This window comes from Acanthisitta chloris, unplaced genomic scaffold (assembly GCF_000695815.1).
Source record: "Acanthisitta chloris isolate BGI_N310 unplaced genomic scaffold, ASM69581v1 scaffold1115, whole genome shotgun sequence".
NCBI lineage: Eukaryota > Metazoa > Chordata > Aves > Passeriformes > Acanthisittidae > Acanthisitta > Acanthisitta chloris.
In genome coordinates, this window is record NW_008671846.1 from 124,408 (window position 1) to 148,832 (window position 24,425).

Genomic DNA, 24,425 nt, shown 5'->3' on the forward strand with positions numbered 1-24,425 from the left:
GCCAGCCCATTAAGTTTAGTGCAGCTACAGGAGGAACTCAGAAGCAGCTGCTGCAGTTGATGGAGCTGAGTGGGCATATGTAGCCGTCTGAGTATTCTTGAGGAGTTTTAATGGGCCATCATGACATGTCACTCTCCAAAATGACTATTTGTCATTCACACTCAAAAAAACAGTTTGGCAGCTTTGGGAGGTAAAAGCCATCTGTATATTGTGCATCATCATGCACTAATTGCATAATATTTATTGGGGGTGGGGGGACAGCAATACTGTATTGTAGCACCACCAAGAGCCTATAGGCAACATAACACATTCAGAATAGGAATTGGAAAAAAGAGACCTCCTTTCCCCTCGCACACATGCTTCAAGCTTATCAGAAATCAGCTTGCTAGAATGGGGAAACAGACTACAGTGTTTGTAAACAATAAGCACATTGGAATTCTTACAGACCTGTTCAATATTCAGCTTTGGGTGTTTTTTTTTTCCCCATACCACTCTCAGTCTATCAGTATTTATTCCCTAGAGTACTCATTCTGAGTATCTCAGTAGTCAAACTGCATCACTGACAAACCAAGCCATAGAGTATCGGACTTGCTATCTGACTTCTCATACAAAAACTGCTTCTGTTTTTACTCAAATAGATTTATTTTTAAAGAAACCAATGACTCAAACCTCATTTATACAAGTGGCTAAAACAATTAAATCATGTGAAATACCACTGGAGTAAAGTCTATTTACAAATTCCTGAATAATTTTTCTTACCAGCTCTATCTGGGTCTCTGCATTTACTTATTCCCTAGGAAGGGGACTAAATTCCCTTCCATACATACCAACAGTATTTTCACATGATCCATATCTATTCATAATGCACCGTACTACTTGCTGTTATATACTAAACCAATGTATTTACTGGTCCAGCGATTTGATTTATTTTGTTGCCAAGAATCACTGAAGCTGTAAGACAAAATTCTCTTAAAGTCACCACACTCTATTTCAGCAGTATAATAAAATTGTGTGAGGATGCTTTCTCTCTGCATTCCCCACATATGGGTTCTATGAAAGTGTTCAGGCTTAAAAAATGTAGCATGACCAATAAATACCAAAGACACTAGTATACTTCATAGAAGAATATCTCTGGGCTAATAGATATCCATGGGCTTGAAAAGTTTATGTACATGTAGCAGCTCAAAGAAACAGAACCTTCAAGAAGTTCACTCATTCTTCATGTCAAATTACTTCCCCACTACATATGAAAAAATCTCTGTTTGCACAATAACACACATACAGTAAAGAATGTTTCTTATGCATATGCTTTTCTTGAATGAAATACCTATATAGATGTATAAATACATATATTTACAGTTCAATGAATATTTTCTCTTCTTACACCACTGTACATCCTTCTATTAATTATTTCAGTTTTATTTATTTATTACTATGACCAGACATTGCATGAATGAACTTTCTCTTATGGCACAGAAAGAAGGGAAACAGGGGAGATGAAACAAGAAAGGCAATAAGAGAATTTATATACGTGCAATAATGCAAAATTACTGCTTTTATTATTTTTTACCTGTTCTTGAAAATAGAAGAAATTAGAATACAACTATTCTGATTGGAAAGTTGTTTTTCTCATATTGGTTTTTCTATTTAGCCATAATAATTTGGGCCTATGATTTCAACCATGGAAAATGAGAGCATATTAGAGGATCTATTTTTTCATCTCTAACTCTGTAATCTAAAGCATTATCTGTAACAGCACTGAGCAGGAAAAATAATCGTACATACTTCTTGTTTGACTGCCAAATCAATAATACCAAATTTACAAATAAAAAATTCATTTGGTATTAAAGTATTTTCTGAGATATGTACTTATCCAGAATATATTTATTTTAGAGTAGAAATTATCCCTCCCAAATTGTCTCTTCTTTGTCAAACTACTGATCTATAGTTTAGAGTGATTATCCTCTTTCTGCTTCAACTATTCTATCCTCTTTCTGCTTCAACTATTCAAAATAGCTTGCAGCATTGCTTGGTTGATAATGAATTTTTTCATAGGAACCTGCTTCCAAAGAACATTAGTACCAAGGAATAGACACCCAGAGGGTGCAGAGCTTTTTTCCTATTTTTTTTTCAGTTTTGTTTTATGTTATATCAGTTCCTCATATTTAATTTGCTTTAGAAAGTTTAATGCTACTAAAGATTCACTCATAATTTTACCTTGTGTGTTAGTGGGAAATGCTGAAAACCTGACAGACTAGTAGACAATGGTAAAATATGTAACTGTAAAGCAGATGAAGTAATTACTGTGACTAATTCTATCAGTAGAAGAGCTGGACTACAGAAGAGAGCATGATCTGATCATTTTAATGATGAAAGACTTGCAATACATAAAAATATAATTAATTTGGTCTACATCCTCACTAACCTATAATTTCCTGAAAACAGTTAAGGACTTATTAATTAATACATACAAAAATGGTGAAAAAAAGGCAAAATTCACATGTTGGTCTAAATCTTAATTTTTAACGAACAAGAATTATAATAGAGATGACAGGATAACAGTATTTGTTAGTGTGCTTTGCTTCTTGAAAATTAAATTCCTATTGTCTTTCTTTTTAATGACTTTTATATTAAGAAAAATGCAATACTTGTTGCTGACTTTCCTGAAAGATTTATAGTCAGCTTGAAATTGACAATTCTTCATATGATTTCCACAAATCTAACCTCATAAGTCTTCTCACTAAGATCAACAGTATTACTCCTAGAGTTAAAGTGCAAGATTAAGAATTTGACACAATGCTCACATCAGATATAATTAGTACCTGGGAAAGTATGTTGAGGATAAAGTCACAACTGCTCAGAGCTGACAGTGGGTCAAGGAAATATGTCAAGAAGAAAGAATCAAAGTTTTACTGTAACATTTTTATATGAGTAAATTATTTCATATGAAAAGGTCAGCAATGAATTTCTACAGCAAAGCACTACAGTTTCATTGCTGGTATGAAAATATGACATGAAAAACCAATGTATGACCAAATAAAAGTGCAGTATTAGATATCTTCCTGTAGGCACTTATCTGGTGTCTTAAAATGAGTTCGCTCAGAAAAAATCAGAATAATCCCTTGGATAACCTATTATCTTAAAGCAGAAGTTTCCGACGTTGGTGTGTTTACGTTTCACTTGGAATTTTTTTGTCTGGCTTTATGAAACACCCTAACATTTCCATAGTGCTTTCTGTTAACTGCTATGACTGATTACTAACACTGCAGTTCAGTAAAACACTGAATGACAAGTTGCTCTTTTTTTCAGTAGTCTACAGGACAGTTTGGGGGTTTTTTGATTATCCCATACCCCATACTTTTATGTATTTCACTGACAGTTTAACACATTGTTTTTACCCAAAAGTGTTTCTCAAATATCTATCCATCCATCCATATATACTGGCTACTTAATTAACAGATCATTGCTCAAAATTCACTTCAAAACCTAGGGAAATTTAACCCCGTGCTACATCAAATTAAATCTCTGTTTTAGAATTCTCTAAGTTAGGAAATCATCCTTATCCATTTAAATCATGCCAGGACTTGCTTAACAGTCATTAAAGCTGGTACTTTGCATATGCCTAAGCACCTTTCTGAAATAAAGCCTTAACCCCTGTTCAAAGAGAAGGTTCTTTAATGAACAGCAATGTGCATCACATAGACTAATTGTAAGAAGCAGAATTGAAAGATTAAGTGGTTCCATTACATAAATTCACACTGTAGCTGTTCAGTATTCAGCCCAAGCTGAAGCAGGGCATGCACAGTAAATACAGACACTTGAAAGCCTGCTTTAAACTGTTTTGTTCATTTAAAGCGATCCTTTGCTAATAAATACTTAAAAGGTTTGATTTCTCCTTAACTTTTTTTTAACCATTCAAACTTGCAGGTCTGCCAGGGCTTTCAAATAGAGCCAGGATGATCTCAAGACAGTAATTCATATTTTGATAGGCATTTTAACTTCATAGGATTAAGGGCTGGGAAAGAAATTCTTTTAATGCCCATGTTTTGCGCTGTTTTTCAGAAATATTTGAGGAGGAGGATAATGTATTAGTATTTCAACCCCCTAACAAACTGCCTTAATGTGAACAATACTAGATTAAATTTAAAGTCTTCCGGCTTAGAAGGATTTTAACAGCTGTATGTACAGGGCAGTGGTCTCCTAGTGCCTTTTTCTATGCTGGTGTGTACAATGAGTGTTTAATAAAGGCAATCTCATTAAATTCCTATGCAATCATTATAGCTTGTTTCCTTAAATCTTATTTTGACATTTCAAATTATTTAAGAAGATATTTATGAGTTAAGACTGAAATTCACTAATTTTTTTTTTTTTACAAAAAATCCATAGATATGAGATTTGCCATATGCAATGCTGATGCCTGCCCAAGATTTTCTCATCTGTTCTTTGTGTTTTCACCAGAATATATTCTTGCTGTGTTTCTTACTCATTGCCATTAAATCTTAGCAAAACAATCAGTTTATATGCCATTGAGAAACAAATAATAAGAAAATAGTGAAATGGCAGGTGTTATTTCATCTTGGTCATGTATACTTGCTGAATCTACAGTAAAATTTGAATTGTGCAGACCTGTTTCTAATTATGAAAATTTCAAAGCCTTCCTTCAGAAATCCATTTCTGAAGGTTCCAGTACTTCACATATATTGATAATTTTCAATTAAAAAAAAAGACCCCTCTGATTATCTGAAACAAGCTGTCCTTTTGCTATAAAAGACACTGAAATGGGTACATAACTCAAATTCTTAGGTGGTCCCTGATGATGTTAGAGCACTCTTATCTAATGATCATTTTCAAGATTTTCCCCCTTTTGAATGAGCTCTGGTTCAATGAAAATAGTGCACACACTTAGTTTCTTATGAGAACACACCCTGCTTCTGAAGCATTGTGGTGAACATGAAGGTACAGAAGTTATTAGTATTGTGCATTCTGTTAACTGCAAACAAGATCAGTCATCTGAATTTACTCTTGTCTACCTCAAATGTTTAAACTCAGATGACTATTACTAATTTGTCTGTCATACCTATTGTGTATATCATCAAATACCTCCTAAAGGGATATTTTATTAGAGTATCTGATTGTTTTATTACAGTATCTGATCCATTTTATAACTGAATCTGAAAACAATGAATTACCCTTGGAGATTAGAGTTTAAATCACCATAATACTTGCCCCCAGCATTCAAGACTGATCTTTGCTAAGTTTCACTTGACACAGCATGTAAACTTCTCTACCAGATTGTCTGAGCACTCTCGAAGCTTAATTGATCCAATTTGCATGTCTCATCCTGGCAGAATTGTGCATCATTTCTATCCTCTTGGACTAAGTGATCACAATCTAATCACTTTGTATACAAAGCAGATGGAAAGTTTCCAGCTCCTTTGCTATCCCCTTGCATGCATCCATATTAAAGCAATTCTAATTCAACAAGCAATCTGATCTTTCTGTATTTTTATAGGATTACTGTCTCATTGATAGGCCTTCTGTCACCAATTGTAATGTTCAGAACTTTATACTCAAGGCATTTTCACTTTTGTCTCACACCTTCTGTGTGGTCCATTAAAATGATCACTTAATTTAACAAATTTCCCTTAGGGAAGTTCTATACAGCTTGGTGTAAATCAGCACAGCTCTGTGCTCTGAAAGAAGAGTGCAATTTCTATCAGTTGAGGATCCTATAGTTTTAAGGGAAAACAAATAAATAATTACACCCCCATTCATAACGTTCTGAGCCTTGTACATTGATACTGCCAAAACATTTATGTTTTTTAAAAGGAAAATGTTATTTTAAATTCAGAAGATATTTTCCAAATAGTAACTGCTTCTGCACATCTTATTTGTTATTTTGCTGTATGTTTTCCCTTCAAAAATGTGCAAATTGCAATTTAAACAGAATGACAGTTTAGTAAAAAGTGATATTGTTTATGAATAGATGAAATCTACCTTGCGAAAATAACACAGATAAATAAGAGCTTCTGTAAAGAAAAGTCACAGGCAGATTAGTCAAATTAATGACGGATCTACAAATTTCAAATATCATTAGAGTCAAACATTCTGAAATGAACAGAAATTTCTCCTTCCTAATCTCACTTGTAGTTCTGAGATGGAATTTATATTCCGCACCTGTCTCTAGTTTATATACGTCTTCAAAGGTCATTGTGTTTCTTCAGCCATACTCTTTCCATGCATTCCTAACTGGTGAATCCATTGTCCCACAGTACCTCTGCTCTTCTGGAAGTTGTGGTTGGCTAATATTGGCTTATTTGTTTCCTACATATATCCTTTTAATCACTTCTTCCACTTTTGTTCTACCCATTAATCTCTATTCTTATTCACTACATAGAATTTATGAGAGGACAAAAGGACTGTTCAGGGATCTTTTAAAATTGTTTTGAGTGAAGACTACATGAGAAACTCTAAAGCATGTTGTTCACAGAAATTATCAATCACTGGTATTCAGTGTTCATGACAGCACAAGATAAGGAATCCCCTTCAGTCTACTCTGCAGCTCCTTTTAAAACAGGTGGAAGACTGGAAGGCAAAAACAGTGGCCATATAAGAGAATAAAGGAACCAGAATACACTATTCAATTCTTCAATTTTTGTTAAAGCATTCCAGTTCAGTAATAAAACCTGTTTTAGTGTCCATCTACACACAAAAATAGTGGCGCAAGTGAAAGGATAGTAGTTGTTCAATAGCAAATCTAGTGAATTAAATATTAACTCACAAAGAACAAACTGAATTAATCAACTAAACCAATTTAATTATAAAAAAGGCATTAGGTCAGGAAACAGACTTTCCATTAATGCGCTGCATGATGGAAAGTTGTAGTATAAAACTAGCAATACCTTTCTTTGACTAGCATTTCAAATAGACTCAGTGACAAGGCATATGTAAGCTGCTCATACTCAGTCTTGGCTGAGTCTTGTAAAGACAAGCTCTTTCTTTCCAGGAGATGCCTCTGGTTACATAACGAAGTAAACCCCTTGCTATCTTCAGATTCTGTTCTCATTGTAAAAATGCATGGTCCCATAGCTTGCAACTGAATTTTGCAGGTGTAAGTCAGTGGAACATAGCAAACACATCTGTGGATGACACTCAGTTTGCTGTCTCTCGGTTGTGTTAGCTCAGCAGGACTAATAGCAATAATAAGTAGAAAAACATCACCAGAATGGGCAGGTGTGACTCACACATAGAATTGATCTACTGAGTAACACAGTATAATTTTATACAGTCACTTTTAAGACCAAATTTTCTGCTAGTCTGTAAACAATCAGAGAAGTATTAGACCAGTGTATTGTTTTTAGTGAAGACAAACAGAGTTTCTAAGCCAATGTGAAGACTCATGGCCCTGCACAGCCTTTCCCGTATGACAACCTGCTGTTCCTTCTGACAGTTCCACACTCAACCCTGAAGGCATTTAAATACTAAGATAAAAAATTTAACAGTATTGAATGTTTTCATTGAGCCCAACATTACAGCAAAACACCAGGGAGGGTCTATTGATTACTGAGACACTCAACTTCAGAAATATGAACAGAACTCTTACTTTGCCTTCCAAAACATCATTCATAAAATAATGTTATCCTCTACAAAACGTTATTACATAATATCTTAATGTTTAAGAAAAATCTATCTTATTGTACTGCGTTACTTCTGTACTCAACAATTAAATAAAAAACACTCTGATTTTGAGAATAGATTGAATGTAATATTTTTATTTTTGCCAGATCCAAGTAATTATGGGAGGGGGGGAATCTATTTTCATCCCATGACTCTCTACAGTGGAATTAATGTAATTTCTGTCAGAGTTCTATTATCAATGAAGGTTATTTACAGGTACAAAAGCGTTTGACTATAGGAAAATTTACGATGTTGCAGATCATTTTGTTCCCTTTAATAAACTTATTCTTCTAACCTTGATGGTTAAGCTCCAGCATATCTCCCCTTTGTCTTGCTAATTATTTTATGAAGCAATTTTCCAAAGAATTGAATCTGATCCACAACCTGCTAGCGTATCCTGCTAGAGCCCAAAACTGCTCCAACTGATATTTGCAGTTTAACTGGAAGGTGGGCAACTATCTAACATACAGATGATAAAATAATTTCATAAACAAAGGTAAATATCTCCAGTTTTTAAGGTAGCATGCAAATACGGATCCTTAGATTTCAAAATATATCAGAAGGCTCTGTCATGAAGGTGGACATCTTAATCTTCCCATCTTTCTGATGGGCTCATTGCCTGCCTGGCAGGTATTTTGGAAGCATGACAAAGCACCTGGGCCCTCAGTCTGTATCATCCCACATGAAAAGCAATCATTGGTTTCATTTTGTGCTACTAGAAGTAAAATTGGCAAGAAAAAAAAAAGAAATTCCAGAAAGACTATTTTGTCATTAGACCAACAGAATGGACCATCATCTTCTACCCATTTCTACTTAGTAAAATAATAGATGAATGGAAATTGCTGAATGTGATACTGTGACTTACATAGTATGGAACAACATCTAATTTTGACAGGCCATTGAAATTAGTTTGTAGGAAAAAATTCTCATGCAGCCTGCAAACAGATGGGAGAAAATATAGTTACATGAAATGATGAATGTCAAAATACCAGTCTAGAAGGAAAGGTGTCTACTGAGGTTCTGAAAACCATGGGTGTCATTATTTCATCCCCTTAACTTTCATGAAATATTTGCTATACAAGGCGCAAGCTGCCTTCCTTAGTGGTAGACCAGAAAATTAATCATTTTGATTTTTGGCTCTTAATTTGGAAACAGTCTGGATATGGCCCAGTTGCTGGCCTGACAGCTGCACATATTTGCATCCTATCTGTCTGCTGAGAGCTCAGGCTTGCTTGGACTCCTTCAGATCTGCGTGTTGGTTTTTTTGCTTATCCATGCTTTATCTTGAACCAGTAATTCTTGGAACCTCCATGTAAGGAACGCTATTCTGTCTAGTCCTATGCTGTTTAGCACTGTGCTGCTTATGTTTTAGGATTTTTCGGAACAAATTCCGAATTCTCTAACACTCTCCAGTAATGTTTTATAAGAAATATTTACATCTTTCCTTTCCTATCCATTGCTTCCCTGTTCCCATAAAAGAAACATAAAATCTAGTTTTACTAGTTTTTGTCTTGATTACATTTAGTTTTGTGGCTGGCTTGTGTCATAGATACCTTGTTGCACATGGCATCTTCCTCTTTCGATTACTTACTATCTTTACTTACCTCTTTGTCCCTTTGACATGCATCTGCTAGTTGACACACCTACTCCCCTGCTTTCTTCTCAAACCTGGGTGTTACTGGATCTCTGCATGGCTGCTCTCCTTTTCCATCTGTGCTAACATAATAAAGTACCACTGGTACCTACGAGGCTTTCTCTCTAGAACCTGTGTGGTGGATTGATGTGACTTAAACCAATTTCTGATGCATATGGACACCTACAGCTTCCTTAGCAAAGAGCAAAAGGAATCAAGACCTATGCATAAGGTGAGCCTCACCTCAATCCCTGGAAAGGTGATGAAGCACCTCCTTCTGGAGGCCATCTGTAGCCACATGGCTGACAAGGAGTCATCAGCATGGATTCACTAATGGTAAATCATGCTGAACCAATCTGATTTCATCCTAGGATGAAACAACTACATGTCTGGATGAAAGGAGAACAGTGAATATTGTCTGTCTTGACTTTAACAAGGCTTTCAACACTGTCTCTCACAACGTCTTCATAGGCAAACTCAGGAAGTGTGGACTGGATGAGTGGACAACTAGGTAGATTGAGACCTGTCTGAACAGCAGATCCCAGAGGGTCATAATCAATCACACAGGGTGTAGTTGAAGGTCTGTCACTAGGGGTGCCTCCTAAGGTCCAGTACTGGTCCCTTGTTCATCAGTAACTTGAATGAGGAGGTAGAGGCCTTCCTAAGCAAATTCACTGATGACACAAAGTTAGGAGTGGCCAACACCCCAGAGTGCTGTGCCTCCTTTCAGAAAGACCTCGACGGGTTGAACAAATGGTCAGAGAAGAACCACCTGAAATTCAACAAAGGCAAATGCAGGGTCCTGCATCTGGGGAAGAATAACTCCATGCACTAGTACAGGGTGGATGCTGGTCTGCTAGAAAGCATCTATGCAGAGAAGGAGCTAAAGGTCCTGGTGGACAATAAGCTGTCCATGAGACAGCAGCGTGCCCTTGTGGCAAAGAAGGCTGATGGAATCCTGAGATGCACTAGGAAGAGTGTTGCCAGCAGGTCGAGGGAGGTGATCTTGCTCCTCTATTAAGCCCTAATGAGGCCACATCTGGAGTGCGCGTGCCCTTGTGGCAAAGAAGGCTGATGGAATCCTGAGATGCACTAGGAAGAGTGTTGCCAGCAGGTCGAGGGAGGTGATCTTGCTCCTCTATTAAGCCCTAATGAGGCCACATCTGGAGTGCTGTGTCCAAATCTGGACTCCTTAGTACAAGAGGGACATGAAGCTGCTGGGGTGGGTCCAACAGAGGGCAACAAAGATGATTAAAGTACTGGAGCACTTAACTTTTGAGGAAAGACTGAGTGAGCTGGACCTGTTCAGCTTCAAGAAGAGACAACTGAGAGGGGACCTCATCAGCGTATATACGTATCTGAAGGGAAGGTGTCGAGAGGATGGAGACTCTTCTCAGTTGTGCCAAGCAATAAGACAAGAGGCATGCACAGGAAGTTCCACCTGAATATGATAAATAATTTCTTTACTGTGCAAGTGATCAAGTACTGGAACAGATTTCCCAGAGAGGTTGTGGATTCTCCCTCACTGGAGATATTCAGGAATTGTGTGGATGTAACTCTGTGCAATGTGCCCTAGGATGACCCTGCTTGAGCAGGAAGGTTGGACCACATTACCCACTGTAGGCCCTTCCAGCCTTCCTCATTCTGTGATTATATTGTTTTACCTTAATCTAAATTAATATTTTCATTGATTGCTTCGGAATGTTCTTTTCAGCTTTACATCAGGCTCTGAAGTGAAAAAAACACAGCAAAATGCTACATTTGGTCCCTCCTTTCTCACACTTACTCTTTGGGATACTTTTTCTTCTCTTTAACTTTTGCAGTCTCCATTTTCTTGTACTAAAATCAGTAAGACTAGAATTTTTACATTTTCCTTGAATCTTAAGATAAATCTGAATTGAACAAATGTGTCAGTACAAGTGGGAATTATTCCTCAATGTGAGGTCCCTTCATTGATTCCATGTATACCAATGAACACATTTATGTATATGGTCTATCACTGTGATCATTCCAATTCCTGCTAATTTGCTCCATAAAACCTCACTTGACATAGCTTCATTCAGTTTGTCAGTCAGATAAATCAAAACAACTTTTCAAACAACTAATATATCTTTTGCTTTTGGATTGATACTTACTCAAGAGTACACTTGACTCAGCATAAAGAAAAAACAGAAAAGCAATAAGGCCTTAGGATCTGCAGAGTGGTAGTGGACATGAACTTGCAAAAAAAGAAACAAGCATGAATAGTGCAATTTGAATGGTACAATGAGACAGGAAATAAGAGTTTCACTTGGTTTATTTCCTGTTAGCTCGAGGTATAATAGAATGCTTTTGCTCATGGCTTTCTGTTGTCAAGAAGATACTGAATAAAAGAGAGTGAATGAATACAAGAGCAGTATGGATGAACAGAAGACTGCAGTGCTGACTTAAAAGGAACACCTTTTAAAAATATTGTTGGCTAAGCAACAGTTAAGTGGTAAAGGGTAAAAGATGGGTGGAGAGGACAACAGTCTATATATGCATGAAGATTACGAACATCCAGGAGCAAGTGGGATTATTTAACAGATTTTTATATTAACAGTATGCAGCACTATAGCCCTGCAAGTTAAAAAAAACATAAAAATATGCCAAGCACTTTTTCAAATGCCTACTCTGCCCAAATAATGTGTATAAATTGTATAAGAGAGACAAGTTAAGTATTTTGCTAATATATGGCATTGCATTTATATCATGATTATGGAAACCTAAAAAATGACCATCTGCTTTTCCCAGCTGTGTCTGAAAACTTTCCATTGTTACAGGATAACAAGCTAAACTTTGCCTAATACAGCACCTGCCTACCTTGTAAGGAAAATGAATTGCTTGACTGCCTAGTCAGCAGGGTTACAATTTGGTACCTCAGTATGAAACGTTTAAGCAGCTTATCATCCTTACACATGTATCCAAGTACCAGATTCTCCACATGTTGGAAGCATTTCAAATGAAAAATAACTTTGTGGGTTCAATTCTTCCCACACATACTCCACAGCAACAAAATTGCGTGTCTCTGTAATCCTTAAGGTAATTTCTCATGATTTACAGAAACAGGAAAAATAAATGAGACAGTATGACTATGGCAGCATTTTGGGGAATTCATGCAGTAAAATCTTATATTGCCTGGAAAATGACATTAAATTTATTTATTTCTACTCAGAGAGGGCCAAAGGGTTTCCTGTGATGTAGGTAGAACATTATGTCAGACCACCCTTAGTTGTTCTTGGCATATACCCTACTGACCCATATGAAACACCACAATGCAGGCCTTCAGTGCTTTACAAGTACTACATGACTACATGAAAGGAAGGCACTAACTTTTCATTATCAAAATGTGGAATATGTTGATATCTGTTGCAAATCAGCCCTCAGTATTTCTCTTCTAGTAACCTACAGGATAAAATAACAGTTAAAAATTCAATTTTATAATGGACAGATAATTGTATTCCAAAATTAATATACTCAAATGGTCTCTTAGGGTCAATAAAACTGATCTCAAGATTCTGGATTAAGTCTTCAATTACTGTATGAACAGCACAACTTAATAATCAAAACATATTAAAAAACTTTTGTCTTCTTCTTCAATGTTTAGAGTTATCATTTCCTCCCAGGGAAGCAGTCTGAAAAAGACAGCTTGACACAGAGCCAGTAAGGAATATTTTGTATTTTCTGGTACATGAGTAATTGCACATGAAGTGCTGTATGCAAAAGAGCTATATTTGTCTTGGTATTCCTATTTATCTGAAAGGAAAAATAATGTTTATTTTTCACTATGTTTATGATCTATAGAGTGCTACTACCATACTATGTGCCTTACACCCACATAAATAACAATATTACTTTTGCAACAGTACAGGCTGTAACACCAGAAATACTTGTACATGGACAGTACTATAAATGGTAGTAATTTTTTAGCTGAGTCAAAAACATCTGCAAGAATTAATCCTAAATATATTCTACAATTTTATGAGCATATTTATGGATTTTGGGGAGTAGTGTCTTTTCATGAAGTATTCTTCTGTTGTCAATGGAGCTTCTTCACTGGCTAAATTTAAACTTAGCCTGGGAAGGTTAAGGTAGTGCCCATTTATAGACTGAAGTTAAGTGATCTATAGTTAGGTGTTCACAACATTTATTTATATCAAGTAAACAACACCTCTCGCTATTTTAAACTGACTGATCTCCCTTCTTACAGCCTTGAAGTTATGAGAGAGTAAGCATTAGGACATCCTCAAACTTCTGTTTCCAGTATAGGATAGTATTCATACCCTAACCATGCTTTGGACAGCTGGGACAGAATTAGAGTTCTCCTAACAGCATAAACTCTACTGCCTTTTCTAAGAGCTACTTGTCTCTAATTTACATGACAGTAAATGTCTCTTCCAATGCAAAAGTGACAGAGAAGATGCTGGTAGCATAAGGTAGCTAACAGTTATTCTGAGAGAACTGAGCAACCTAGTGTACTAACATCTTTCTTCTCTCAGCAGCTCCACCATTAGCACTTAGCTCAGCTATCTCTTCCAAGGAAATGCATAATGCTGAGAGAAAGAGATTATACTGCAGAGATTTTCCAGGACTTAGCACCAGTATATTTATGTTAAAGCCAGCTTATTGCACATGAAGGATCCATTCCCTTATTTTTTCAGGATCTCTCAATCTGTTGTCCCAGGTATTTCCTTTAACTGGTCAAAATTAGCACTGGAAAACTGATGTATGTACACAGGCGCTATTTAATTAAGGGATTAAAAAAAAAATAAATATATATATATATAAAGGAAAAGTAACTTAAGAAATGCAGTGTAATATTTAAAAATAAATGTGGAACAAAGAAGAAATTCAGCAGAAGAATTATGACAGGGCACCACCAGTCCTGGCATCACTCTTACACTGTGACACATGGAAAATACTAAATATGTGGAGTGAATGCCCAATGAGTCTGTAGACAGACACTTATGGCTAACAGCAGAGGTATAAGAAAAAAAAGGAAACATGAAAAAGGTAGTGTGACAGTCGGTTACAAGATGTAAAACTTTAAAGCATATGCAGTTTGATATTTTGAAAGCAAATGAAAAATATCCTTTATCTTCACTGGTCTGAAAGAATAAGTAGCTTTGCACTAACATAGATATTAAATAGATCTGCAGTTATGAATTTCAACCAACTTGTCATCCACAAAGGCTGGGAAGTAAAGGCAGAAAAGAACTCTGTTATCTCTTCATAATATTTTTAAATGTTGCATTTTCAAAATAAATATTCTGTCTTGATAGAAAACAGCAAGAGTGACCTATTGTACTCAAAGTATTTTCAGATGTTAACTAACATCATATTTTTCTGAATTCTGTCATTGTTTCTTAGTCTGCTGTTGCCTCTTGCCTTATAAAACCACTGCCTCACAGCAGGGGTTGCATTTGCTTCCATTGTGCCTAGCACAAAGGTTCATGAATGGACTTCCTTAGCCCTGAAATAATGTGAACACTCTCAGTTCTTGGTGTCCCTAGTTTTACGGCATTATATTTCCAACCCTGTTAATATGCAACTGTGGGATTAGAGGATGGAGGTAAAACTGGATGTTGAATGACAGCCAATGGGAAGAACTAGAGGACAAAGAACAAGCTCAGACAATGAAAAGGAGAAGGAATCTTAGAACATCACTAAATCAGCTTGACTGACATCAGAACTGTAAATCTCATGCTTTCACAAAATAAGGCATTTTCTGATAACCAGCCAAGCATACAGGAGACTCCCATCTACATATAATTGCAAAATTAGTTTTTACTCTTTTCTATTTTGTCAAAGACCTATAAAAGATAGTTTTAAATAATGCCAAAAAGACATTCAGAGCAGAGCACTGCAGGTAGAGCCTATTAGTCTACTGAAATACAGAACTGATATTACAGGCTTGTACAAATAGCACGGCTGTGCCATTGAATGAAAAACGGTAGTGAGGGCTACTTACTTGGCAGATGTTGATATCACCTTCACTAACCTTCCTCTTCTGTAATGGTACGTGTTAAGGATCAATGTTCTGTATTATACTAAGAGATCAAAAAGCTGCAAGTTCTAGTTCAGTATCCAGCCACAAATCTCTCAACTCTATTATCACTTCTAATAATGAAATTACATACAATTGTCTTTTAGTGCTTGAGTATGTGAAATTGTCATCACTTTAAATCCCTAGCATAAACCTCTCTTCTGTATCCATTCAGCTATGTGAGAAGAGGACTTCCTGTAAAGAGGGAAAAAGGAAATTACACTATAGCTGTACAGGCTAACGAAACCAACCAGGAAAAAGCAGTAGAATTTAGGTTATCCTTTTGGATAATTCTTCCTGTGTGATATCCCACCATTCTCCCCAGAGACACTTTAGTTCTGCATGCTAAGTAGGAAACATTCAGATTGTCAGTCAGCTCTCAGTTATTTGTGGTAATCCATATGAAGTATGGAATAACACAAAGCACACAGTGACTATCCAGTGAAGAATGTGCAACTAATGACTGCACAGAACAACCTGAGATGGTTAATTCATAACACTGTTGTACAATTGAAACACCCCTTCACCAAGACCTATTCAATCCACAAAGCAGGAAAGGAGGACTTAACTAATTTGTCTGTTCTTATGTTTCATTTGCAGCACTTGAGGTAGAAAAGCATTGACAGGAATGGTGTGTCCCATTTTACTTAAAAGGTCAACTGTTACCAATTTTTATAGCACTGAAAAGCAAAGAGTTCCTGAGATGGATAAATATCAGAAATAGAGCAGATTTGCTTTTTCACTTTCATAAATGGCCTTTTGGGAGTATATAAAACAACAGCGCTTCAAAGATTATGATAAAAGTAAAGATAACATTAAAAGAAAGAAACTTCTCCTTTGTTATATTTTTTGCCCTTTTCTGAGTTATTATGCCTTCTCTGTTTTCTACATAGAGACCAAAAAGGCAGAAGAAAAATAGTTGGTTTGAGAGGGGTTTGTTTGGATATTTATTCCCAAACTACTTGGGGCAGGGGGAAAAACAAAAGAAAAATCTGTGCAGAGCCGGAGCTACTCTCAGCCAGGAGTTTACATACAGAGCAGACATGAACATTTATCTTGCCCAAGATGCCTGGAGAAACAAGAACCCAGGTTGAAGCTATGCAGAGAGCCCAGGACCCTGTGGGTCAGAAGCAGCAGGAGAGACAGAACCCTCCAGGGAATTGCACCCAACCTTCTTCTTCTCTATCTGCAAATGAGGGTGACCAGCCTCTTTTACCCACATTTAGCCTTTGCAATATCACCCCATCTCCTCTCCATTTCCAAAAGTGTCAGTAAAGCTGCTGCAGTGCAGTTTCTAGAGAGATGAAAAGTTGTCTGGGCTAATTCTATGCAGAAATCCTCAGCTCTTTCATCACAGATGCAATACCCTATTTCTCAGCAGCAGATATCCCCACAGATTGGTCCAAGTTTGACTGAGTGGCTAGCACTTCCACAGTACTCACTGCCTTAAATTATTTTAGTGAAGACACTCATTATCAAGGTCAGTCAAAATTCATCAGCTGCATCTGAAATTGTGGGGCTACGATTCTATGAAAAGAGCCCTACTGCTGACTACCTCTCTGTGGCTTGATACAAGGTCACACCACAGATAAATATCGTACATGATTAATTCTGTCGCCCTATTGACACATTCAACAACACCTTTGAAAAACAGAAACACAAAAACCCAGTACAGCCTCCTTCCCTCCAAAATGATGAGACTGAAAAAAACAGCCTCTTCTCTATGCCAAAAATAACATACACTTATCATTATTTTGAAAAACCCTTTCCCCACCCAACCTTGATGCAAACTTGTAGATTCTCTTAAATGTGAAAAGTTTAAGTTCACTGCATTTTTAAATGCTTTTCTCATTCTGCATTATTCCAGAAAATAATAATGCAGATATTACCTTTTATGCACTTCTGTCCATGTTTGAAAACTGACTCCAACAGGCTTTTTTATCTTAAAATAGTTAGAAGAAAAACAAAGTGGCAGGCAAAATTGTATTGTAAAGGAATGACTATGAGCTCTAGGAAACTATATACTCTTAGTTCACTCAATTAAACTTTTTTCTTGCTTTTACAATCTAGAAAATGCAGGTTAGAATTTACACTTTCCTTTCCCATACTTTATAAATAACAGATACACACAAGGCATTTTACAAGTTCCAAGTGTTATTTTTGAGAATTACCAGCGAGCCTCTCAAAGTTACATATCATCTTGTTGAGTTTGTGCTCAATCAAAAGTCTATGTCTTTTATTTTCAGTACTTCATATGCTAGTGAGATATCAGGGGAAAAGAAGAGTTCAACTCAGAAAAAAAGCTTGAAGCTGCCCTGTAAATATACCTAAATTTAGAGCCATTGGAAAAGGAGCGTTGGTTTGGATCCCAAAGAAAGCAGTGAAGCCAGCCATCAATCAGCATCTCACATGGAGTTTACAGCCGTGTTTCACTTCTTCAGGTTTATTTGTGGCTTCTTTGATTTTATTTTAACTTTTTAATAAGAAAAATCAAAGTTTTGCTGGCTAAGACTTTGTGACATTATAATGCTTTTGAGGAGACCAACACTTGCAGCAGAACTTATCAGAATAATTTTAAAAAAAAAACAGAAAAAATAGGCAAGACAAAAACAAAACCTGGATGTCTGATACTTATGTAAGAAAACAAAGAAAAGATAAACAAAATTTTCAAGTTCTAAGTTAACTGCACCCCTTTTTGCCAATGTGTACCCATAGACACTTCAATTACAAGACTGTCAACAGCTTTTCAAATATTCAGTATAATAGCATATACTTTTTCCTCATTTTAGGTGTTCATCTATTGAATCACTTAAAACTGCTCCATACTATTATTTTTATGACCAAATAGATTCCATTAAAGTAATTTATATGGAAAATACAGAGTAAGGCATTTCACAAAACATACTACCAAGCTATAGTAAACATTTTCCAGAAAACAGAAGCCAACTATGCTTCTAGCTCAATTAACATCACCATTAACTGCCTCATCTCCTACATGGCATGTCTGGAAAAGAACAGTACCTATCCAACCAGGTAAAGAGGTTAAAGAGTTAAATGCTTCAGCCCTTCAAGTGAATATAACATATTCTGTGCTGACGGACAGAAAAGAATTGTATATGGTTCAGTCCACAATCTGATTACATGTTAAGCACCTCCCAAGAGGTGCTCAGAATTACATCCAAGATGATTGAAATTCATGCCACGGAGAGGAAAGACCCACATCAAAAAAAAAAGAAACTAAAAAAAAGGCAAAAAGTTCTGTCACCTCTGACTCCTACTAGTGTTAAACTAATGAACTCCTCCAGAGGTTTCTGCAGAATGATGTGAGAAACAGGCCCTGCCACCTAAGGAAAAGAAATATGTATGCATTTAGGAAAAAAAATTTACAATTCCACCAATAAATGAATTTCCAGAAGGAAGGCTGTGATATACTTCAGGTATGGATCTGACGTCTTGTTAAACAAACATGAAAACACTGAAAAATTAAGTCAAATGCTCGTCTTACTGAGGTGAATAGGAATCCTGTTACATTATTTACAAGGAATAGGATTTTACCCTGCATGATCATGTAATTAAAGTGTCAGAATGCAGACACCCATGAGGACAGAGTTAATGTTGAACACGGAATTAACATTAGTATTTCACGACTCTTGAATGATTTGTGTGTAACCCTAACATTCTCCAAATGCTGCCTTCCAACCAGAATTGCCTAAGGTTTTGTAAAATTGAATAGTGGCAGGGAGACAATATTCCCTATTGCAGCTCCATTTGCCTGAGTGTTTCTGAAGCATTTTTATCTCACAGCCTCTAAAAGCTGGAAAAAGGTTCCTCGTTTCTGCATGTGCAGTTAGATTGGCACCCTGCGACGTATTGTGAACGTAAGGCAGTGCAGGACTGACCTCCCCAGGAGCAGAACACTCTGCAGAACATGAGGCAGAGTCTGGTTGTTGCTTCCACTTCACTTGATGAGAGAAGTGAGTTATACCAGCTTTTTGGTTGCTGTAGCTTCCTTACCAAGAGGAAAGGAAAGAAAAAAAAAGGTAAAAAAATCCAACCCTTCTGTCCAAATCTGTCTTCTCAGTCCCTACCTGCCTGCAAAGGATTTGAAACAAGAACAGCAATATTTTTAAGGGGAGGAAGTCAACTGCTGCTCACTTCTGAGTGGTGCTGCACATGGTATGTTAAGATACAGAAAGAAAATCACTTTTTCACATTTTTTGCTCCTCTGTGTGGGAACACAGCTTTGGTCATGATTGCACCTCAGAAGCCACAAAGTGAATAGCCTCTCCAGTGAGAAGGTTAGGAACTGGGCACATCTTATCTTACAAGATGCTCAGCAATGACTGTTTCTAGGAAGACAGGCTTCCTTTTGGGAGTGCAAATTTTTATCTGCTTTTCCTACAAAATGAACTGCTGGCACAAATGTGAGTTCCTGAGCCAAAAATTCATACTGATGATACAAAAGCAGGCTGGGCACAGACTGTTTCAGAAAAAAAAAAAAAAGAAAAGGTTTGCTTTGCAGAAGATATCTACTTATGAATGCTAGGACTCCTGTAAAGGACAGGAAAGAGCAGACTGTGCAGCTAAAAATAACCACACACATGCAAATATCATGTACTCTAGCGCTACCACAGTATCTTTGGCCATAATACAGCAACCAACTGCATATGAGAATTACTACAGATCAAAACCAGTTTTCGTTCGAGTATTTCAAGACACTCTTTTCCAGGAGAGAAATTCAAATTTGCAAGCAACACTTTCTTTTTTCAGTGGGCAAGAATGCCAAATATGCTATTTTTCAGAGGCACAAGAGAAGCTCCAACCTGAGAACAAATTTGCCTAAAAGAAAAACTCACACAGACAAGCAACAGCTGCATGGCATCAAAATGAAAAGTACTAGATAACCTAAAACTTAACCAAGACTTTCAGGACCCCTGTAATACGAGATGACATTTCTGATTCTAGCACATCTTTCTTAAGGGTCCAGTTGTGCAAAGTACCAGGCCCAGTTCAGAAGATCACCTAAACACAACCATGGCTGTAATCATGAAAGCAGTTCCCCATTTAACTTGATTATTCAGTTGGCATGATTAAATTCTAAGTGCTTAACTACATTAACACAAACATCAAGGTTTTGTCTCAGTAGGATGAATTAAGTAAGCTGAAATTCATTGCATTGGTATATTTGAAGTGGTGGATTTCAGATTACTTCATCTCCTTTTTTCTAAGCATGCTGTTGTGCCAAAAGCTGTCACTCCCTTGTTTTCTATGCATTTGCTATATTTTAATGAGAAACTCTATTTATTGATTCTGGTATTACACAGAAAAAAGGGTTTTCATTTCAATAAGATGATTACATATAAATGTTACATAGAAACACAAGAGAGGTTTTTTGTTTGGTGTGGGTTTTTTTCCCTTCAGAATTGCTGAAGGAAGCGTATTACCCACTAGCACATGGCAGTGAATGAGCTAAGTCCTGGATTCACAGCTGTGCTCAGTGTGCTTCACGTGCTGTGATGGGTGCTCAGATAACCATTTGGGATGCCCTGATGTAAGGGCTTGCTCTATACTGGCCCTGTGCCCATCAGAGGCAAGGTAAAGCCACAAGGCTGTGCTATGAATGGAGGACAGAGAGGTCCCCAAGGTGCCAATCTGCCAGCCAGGCAATGTCAAAGCGAAGCAGTAACACAGACATGCCATCCACCCCCAGATGCCTGATTCTTTCTCTCTTGCCTTCAGTAGAGCTGATCTTTAGGGGGCAAACAACTTAATAGAGAACTTCTGTTTTCTGGGACTAGGTGTTAGCTCTTATAAAAGAATATTCAACATTATGTTCCTCTATTTCTATGTTAAAAAAATAACCTAATATTAGTAACAAATATTTTGTTTCCATCAATGGTTGTAAAACACTTTCATTACTGTGCTCTGTTAAAGAAGCAGTGCTAATATGTACAGCTTTTAAAGAAAATCGCAAGAGCAATCAGGAATGTAATGTGTTGCTATTTCAAAGTACTAAACTTCTGTTCTCTTTCAAACTAGAAAACCTTGTCCCATCCTGGCTTAAGTTAACCATGATGACAGAAGTACAATTTTCAGGTTGCACCATATAAACACATCAAAAATCAGGCATCTGCACCCTCCAAAGTTTGTTTAAATCCCCTACCTTTCCTACATAGAGTGGGTCTGTACCCATGTATTCTTCCAGCACAAAGAATTGATTCCACACCCAGCTGCGTTTGGTTCTCGTCCTCCCTGATTGAAAATAGGGCTTTGACCTGGACCTTGTGAGCTCTGCTTGGTTCATCCCAGAAAGACACAGGAAAAGAGCTAGTATCTGCAGAAAACGGCAGAACTCCACTTTGCCCAACTTCATCTTTTTTTTTTTTTCTTCAGTGAAAGAAAAAACCTTGACCAAAATGGGCACAATTCCAGTTGTCTCAGTAGCTCTAGCCTCCGGCAGGGTGTCAGCTGGGAGTCCAGAGATAATAATTTGCAGACTGGTCGATTGGAAGATGTCACCACTGCTGAATTGCCTTCACCAAAGAAATGGTGCAATAGGTACCTATCCGAGAAAAACACAAGAAGTATTGTCAGAACTTATTTTTTTTAAGAATGCAAATTCTATGCAGCTTTCACATCATGCATCAAAAATGTTTATTTATGACTTTTCTCATCATCGACACCAATGAGTTGACATAATAAGTCTCTGAGAGTTTATAGTGAACTCCTTGGACAGCATTACTGCTGCTGATACAGCTGCATTTATTACAGTTAGAAGGTTTTCTTCTGACTGTTCTCTTAATACACCAGTTTTCCCAGTACAAACACTAATTTTTTTTCTTTTTAAAATCATCAAAGCAAGTGTAGTTATTTACAGTCATTTGGTTTGATTTTTCCTCCTCTGTCAGCTATGATCTGCTTTACTGGCCATTACTATGATATAATTACAAATCAGCTACAGGCAGGGAGTTATATCCACAACAGACATATGATAGCTTAACTTTCTCTTCCATGTAATTCTAAAGTAAAATAAAGGAGTATAAGATGAATCAGAACAATTTGATTGATTCTTAGTCGCAATACACCAGATGCTATGATGTGTTCTGATCTGAATCTGACCTGCCAAAAAGCCCTGAGCCGCCCCACTCATTTTTAGTACATTCCTAAAGCAAACATCAGGTATGGCAAGAAACATATTAGGCTACTTTATGTATTTATACAGAATATGTTCAGAAAGATCACAGGATACTGATTTTGTGTTTTCAATGAAACCTTGATTTAATGACAAATGATTTTTCAGCACTAACACATACAATTTTTATCTTTTTTGTGCATCTTGCCTGGTATTATTTCGAAATGTAATCATTTAAGAACTGGTAGAAGTCACTAAAAAAAATTTTCTTAAAAAACCTCCACAACTTCAATACTTAAACACGACTTCTTTTCTGCCTCTTACAATTGTGAACCATCTCTGCCCAAGTAAAAATGTATACTTAGTATCATGTTTTTAAATGTATAAATTCTGTCAGTCAGAACCAAATATAGCTTTGCCTTTTGGGGGAATCACCAGGTAAGCAATGCTGTCTCTGAAACAGGCATCCTCCTTGTCTAAGTGAGCAATGAGCGAGACAAGAAGTATTTAAGAAGTGCCAAACATGAGGTGAAAATAAGGGTGAAATTAAAATAGATAACAAGGCATTAATTTTGGAGTGAACTGCTGCTACTTAGGAAGCCATGGAAGAAAGAAGATTTCATCCTTTCTATATTTAATTAATCTAAAAAGGCTAGACATTAAATCACATACACATTAAACACTCTAGATAGATTATCATTATATCCCTACCCACTACTATTAAAACTGAGTGAAATGTGACATCCGCTATCTGTTTTCAGTATGTCAGGCTCTTTTAGCTGCAGAACGCCTATGCATCGTGTTGCCAAAGGTACCTAGAGGGCAGAAACATGAAACAAATAAAAAGCTCGTCTGATTACAGACTGTATTTAAAGCCTTTTTATAGTAATCCCTTCTGTGGTACTGCCCTGCACCAGAAAGGCTTTGCTCAGAGGCTGGTGGGATAAACCACAAACCCACTGAGCGTGTTTGCTAAGCAGCAGCAATTTGAAAGCTTCCATATGTGAAAATCCAGTGTCTCCCTACAGGCAAAACAAAGAGAATAGGCAATGTCTTACCTAAAGACCCTAATTTTGAAAACATGATGCTACAGTTATAAAAAACATCACTCAAACATGGACCAAGATTCTCCTCACAGTGGGATTAACACGCGGGTGTCATCCTCACTAGCAGAGCCTAGTTTGAAATGATTAATCCCAACTAGTCATAGCTCAGTTTTGATCTGGCCCTTTGGGTAAATCACGAGCATATGACAGTAATTACTGCAGGTCTGCAATGAGTGTTGTTAAGGAGAGTAGCTGTGCTTCCTCCATGATATGTTCACTTCCTACCGCTCAGTTCAAATACAGTAAGTATTGTTTGCAGTACAGGCTGTTTATACACCCTTGATTTACCCTCTATGTGTCTAAGCTACATCACATTAAAGACATCTGATATTGATAAACTGTCAGTTTATTTCAAAGAGGCAGCAGATTGTTATTTAACGGAGATAAAAATACAAAATGGATTTTCTTAAGAAATGTCAGTAAAACATTTACAATATGTTAGAGTCTTTCCACTAAGCAGTTGGAAATGTCTTGTTCTTGCTCTAAGCAGACATTTCAAACCCAGAATTGCTCTAACCTTTATCTTGAACAGTGTTCTCTTATATCCTTTCTTTTACACCTGCAGGAAAGTATGAAAGCCACCATATGGGGTGCCATGGTCCCTAGCCACACGCCACAGTGCAGAACTGAAAAATGCACCCAAAATACCAACTGAAAAACAGTCCATATGCTAGACAGCACAATCTGATGAAAAGCAGAATACTCACACCTCCTGGAAAAAAAATTGTTGTGGTTTACTCATTCTCAAATACTTTCACCACACATGCTTCAAAATTCCAATTATTTTTATTCAGCTGTGTAGCAGCACTTTCT

At 36.8% G+C, this 24,425-nt stretch overlaps 1 protein-coding gene across 1 annotated transcript in view; it reads right to left on the reverse strand.

Annotated features, from left to right (window-relative positions):
• Positions 1–21,942, reverse strand: part of CDH7 (cadherin 7, type 2) — a 72,016-nt gene extending 50,074 nt beyond the window's left edge. Inside the window, exon 1 of the mRNA XM_009074237.1 lies at positions 21,538–21,942. Within this exon, the coding sequence (XP_009072485.1) occupies positions 21,538–21,747 (210 nt within the window). The 5' untranslated portion in view covers positions 21,748–21,942. The remainder of the gene's footprint in view (positions 1–21,537) is intronic.
• Positions 21,943–24,425: the final 2,483 nt, after the last annotated feature.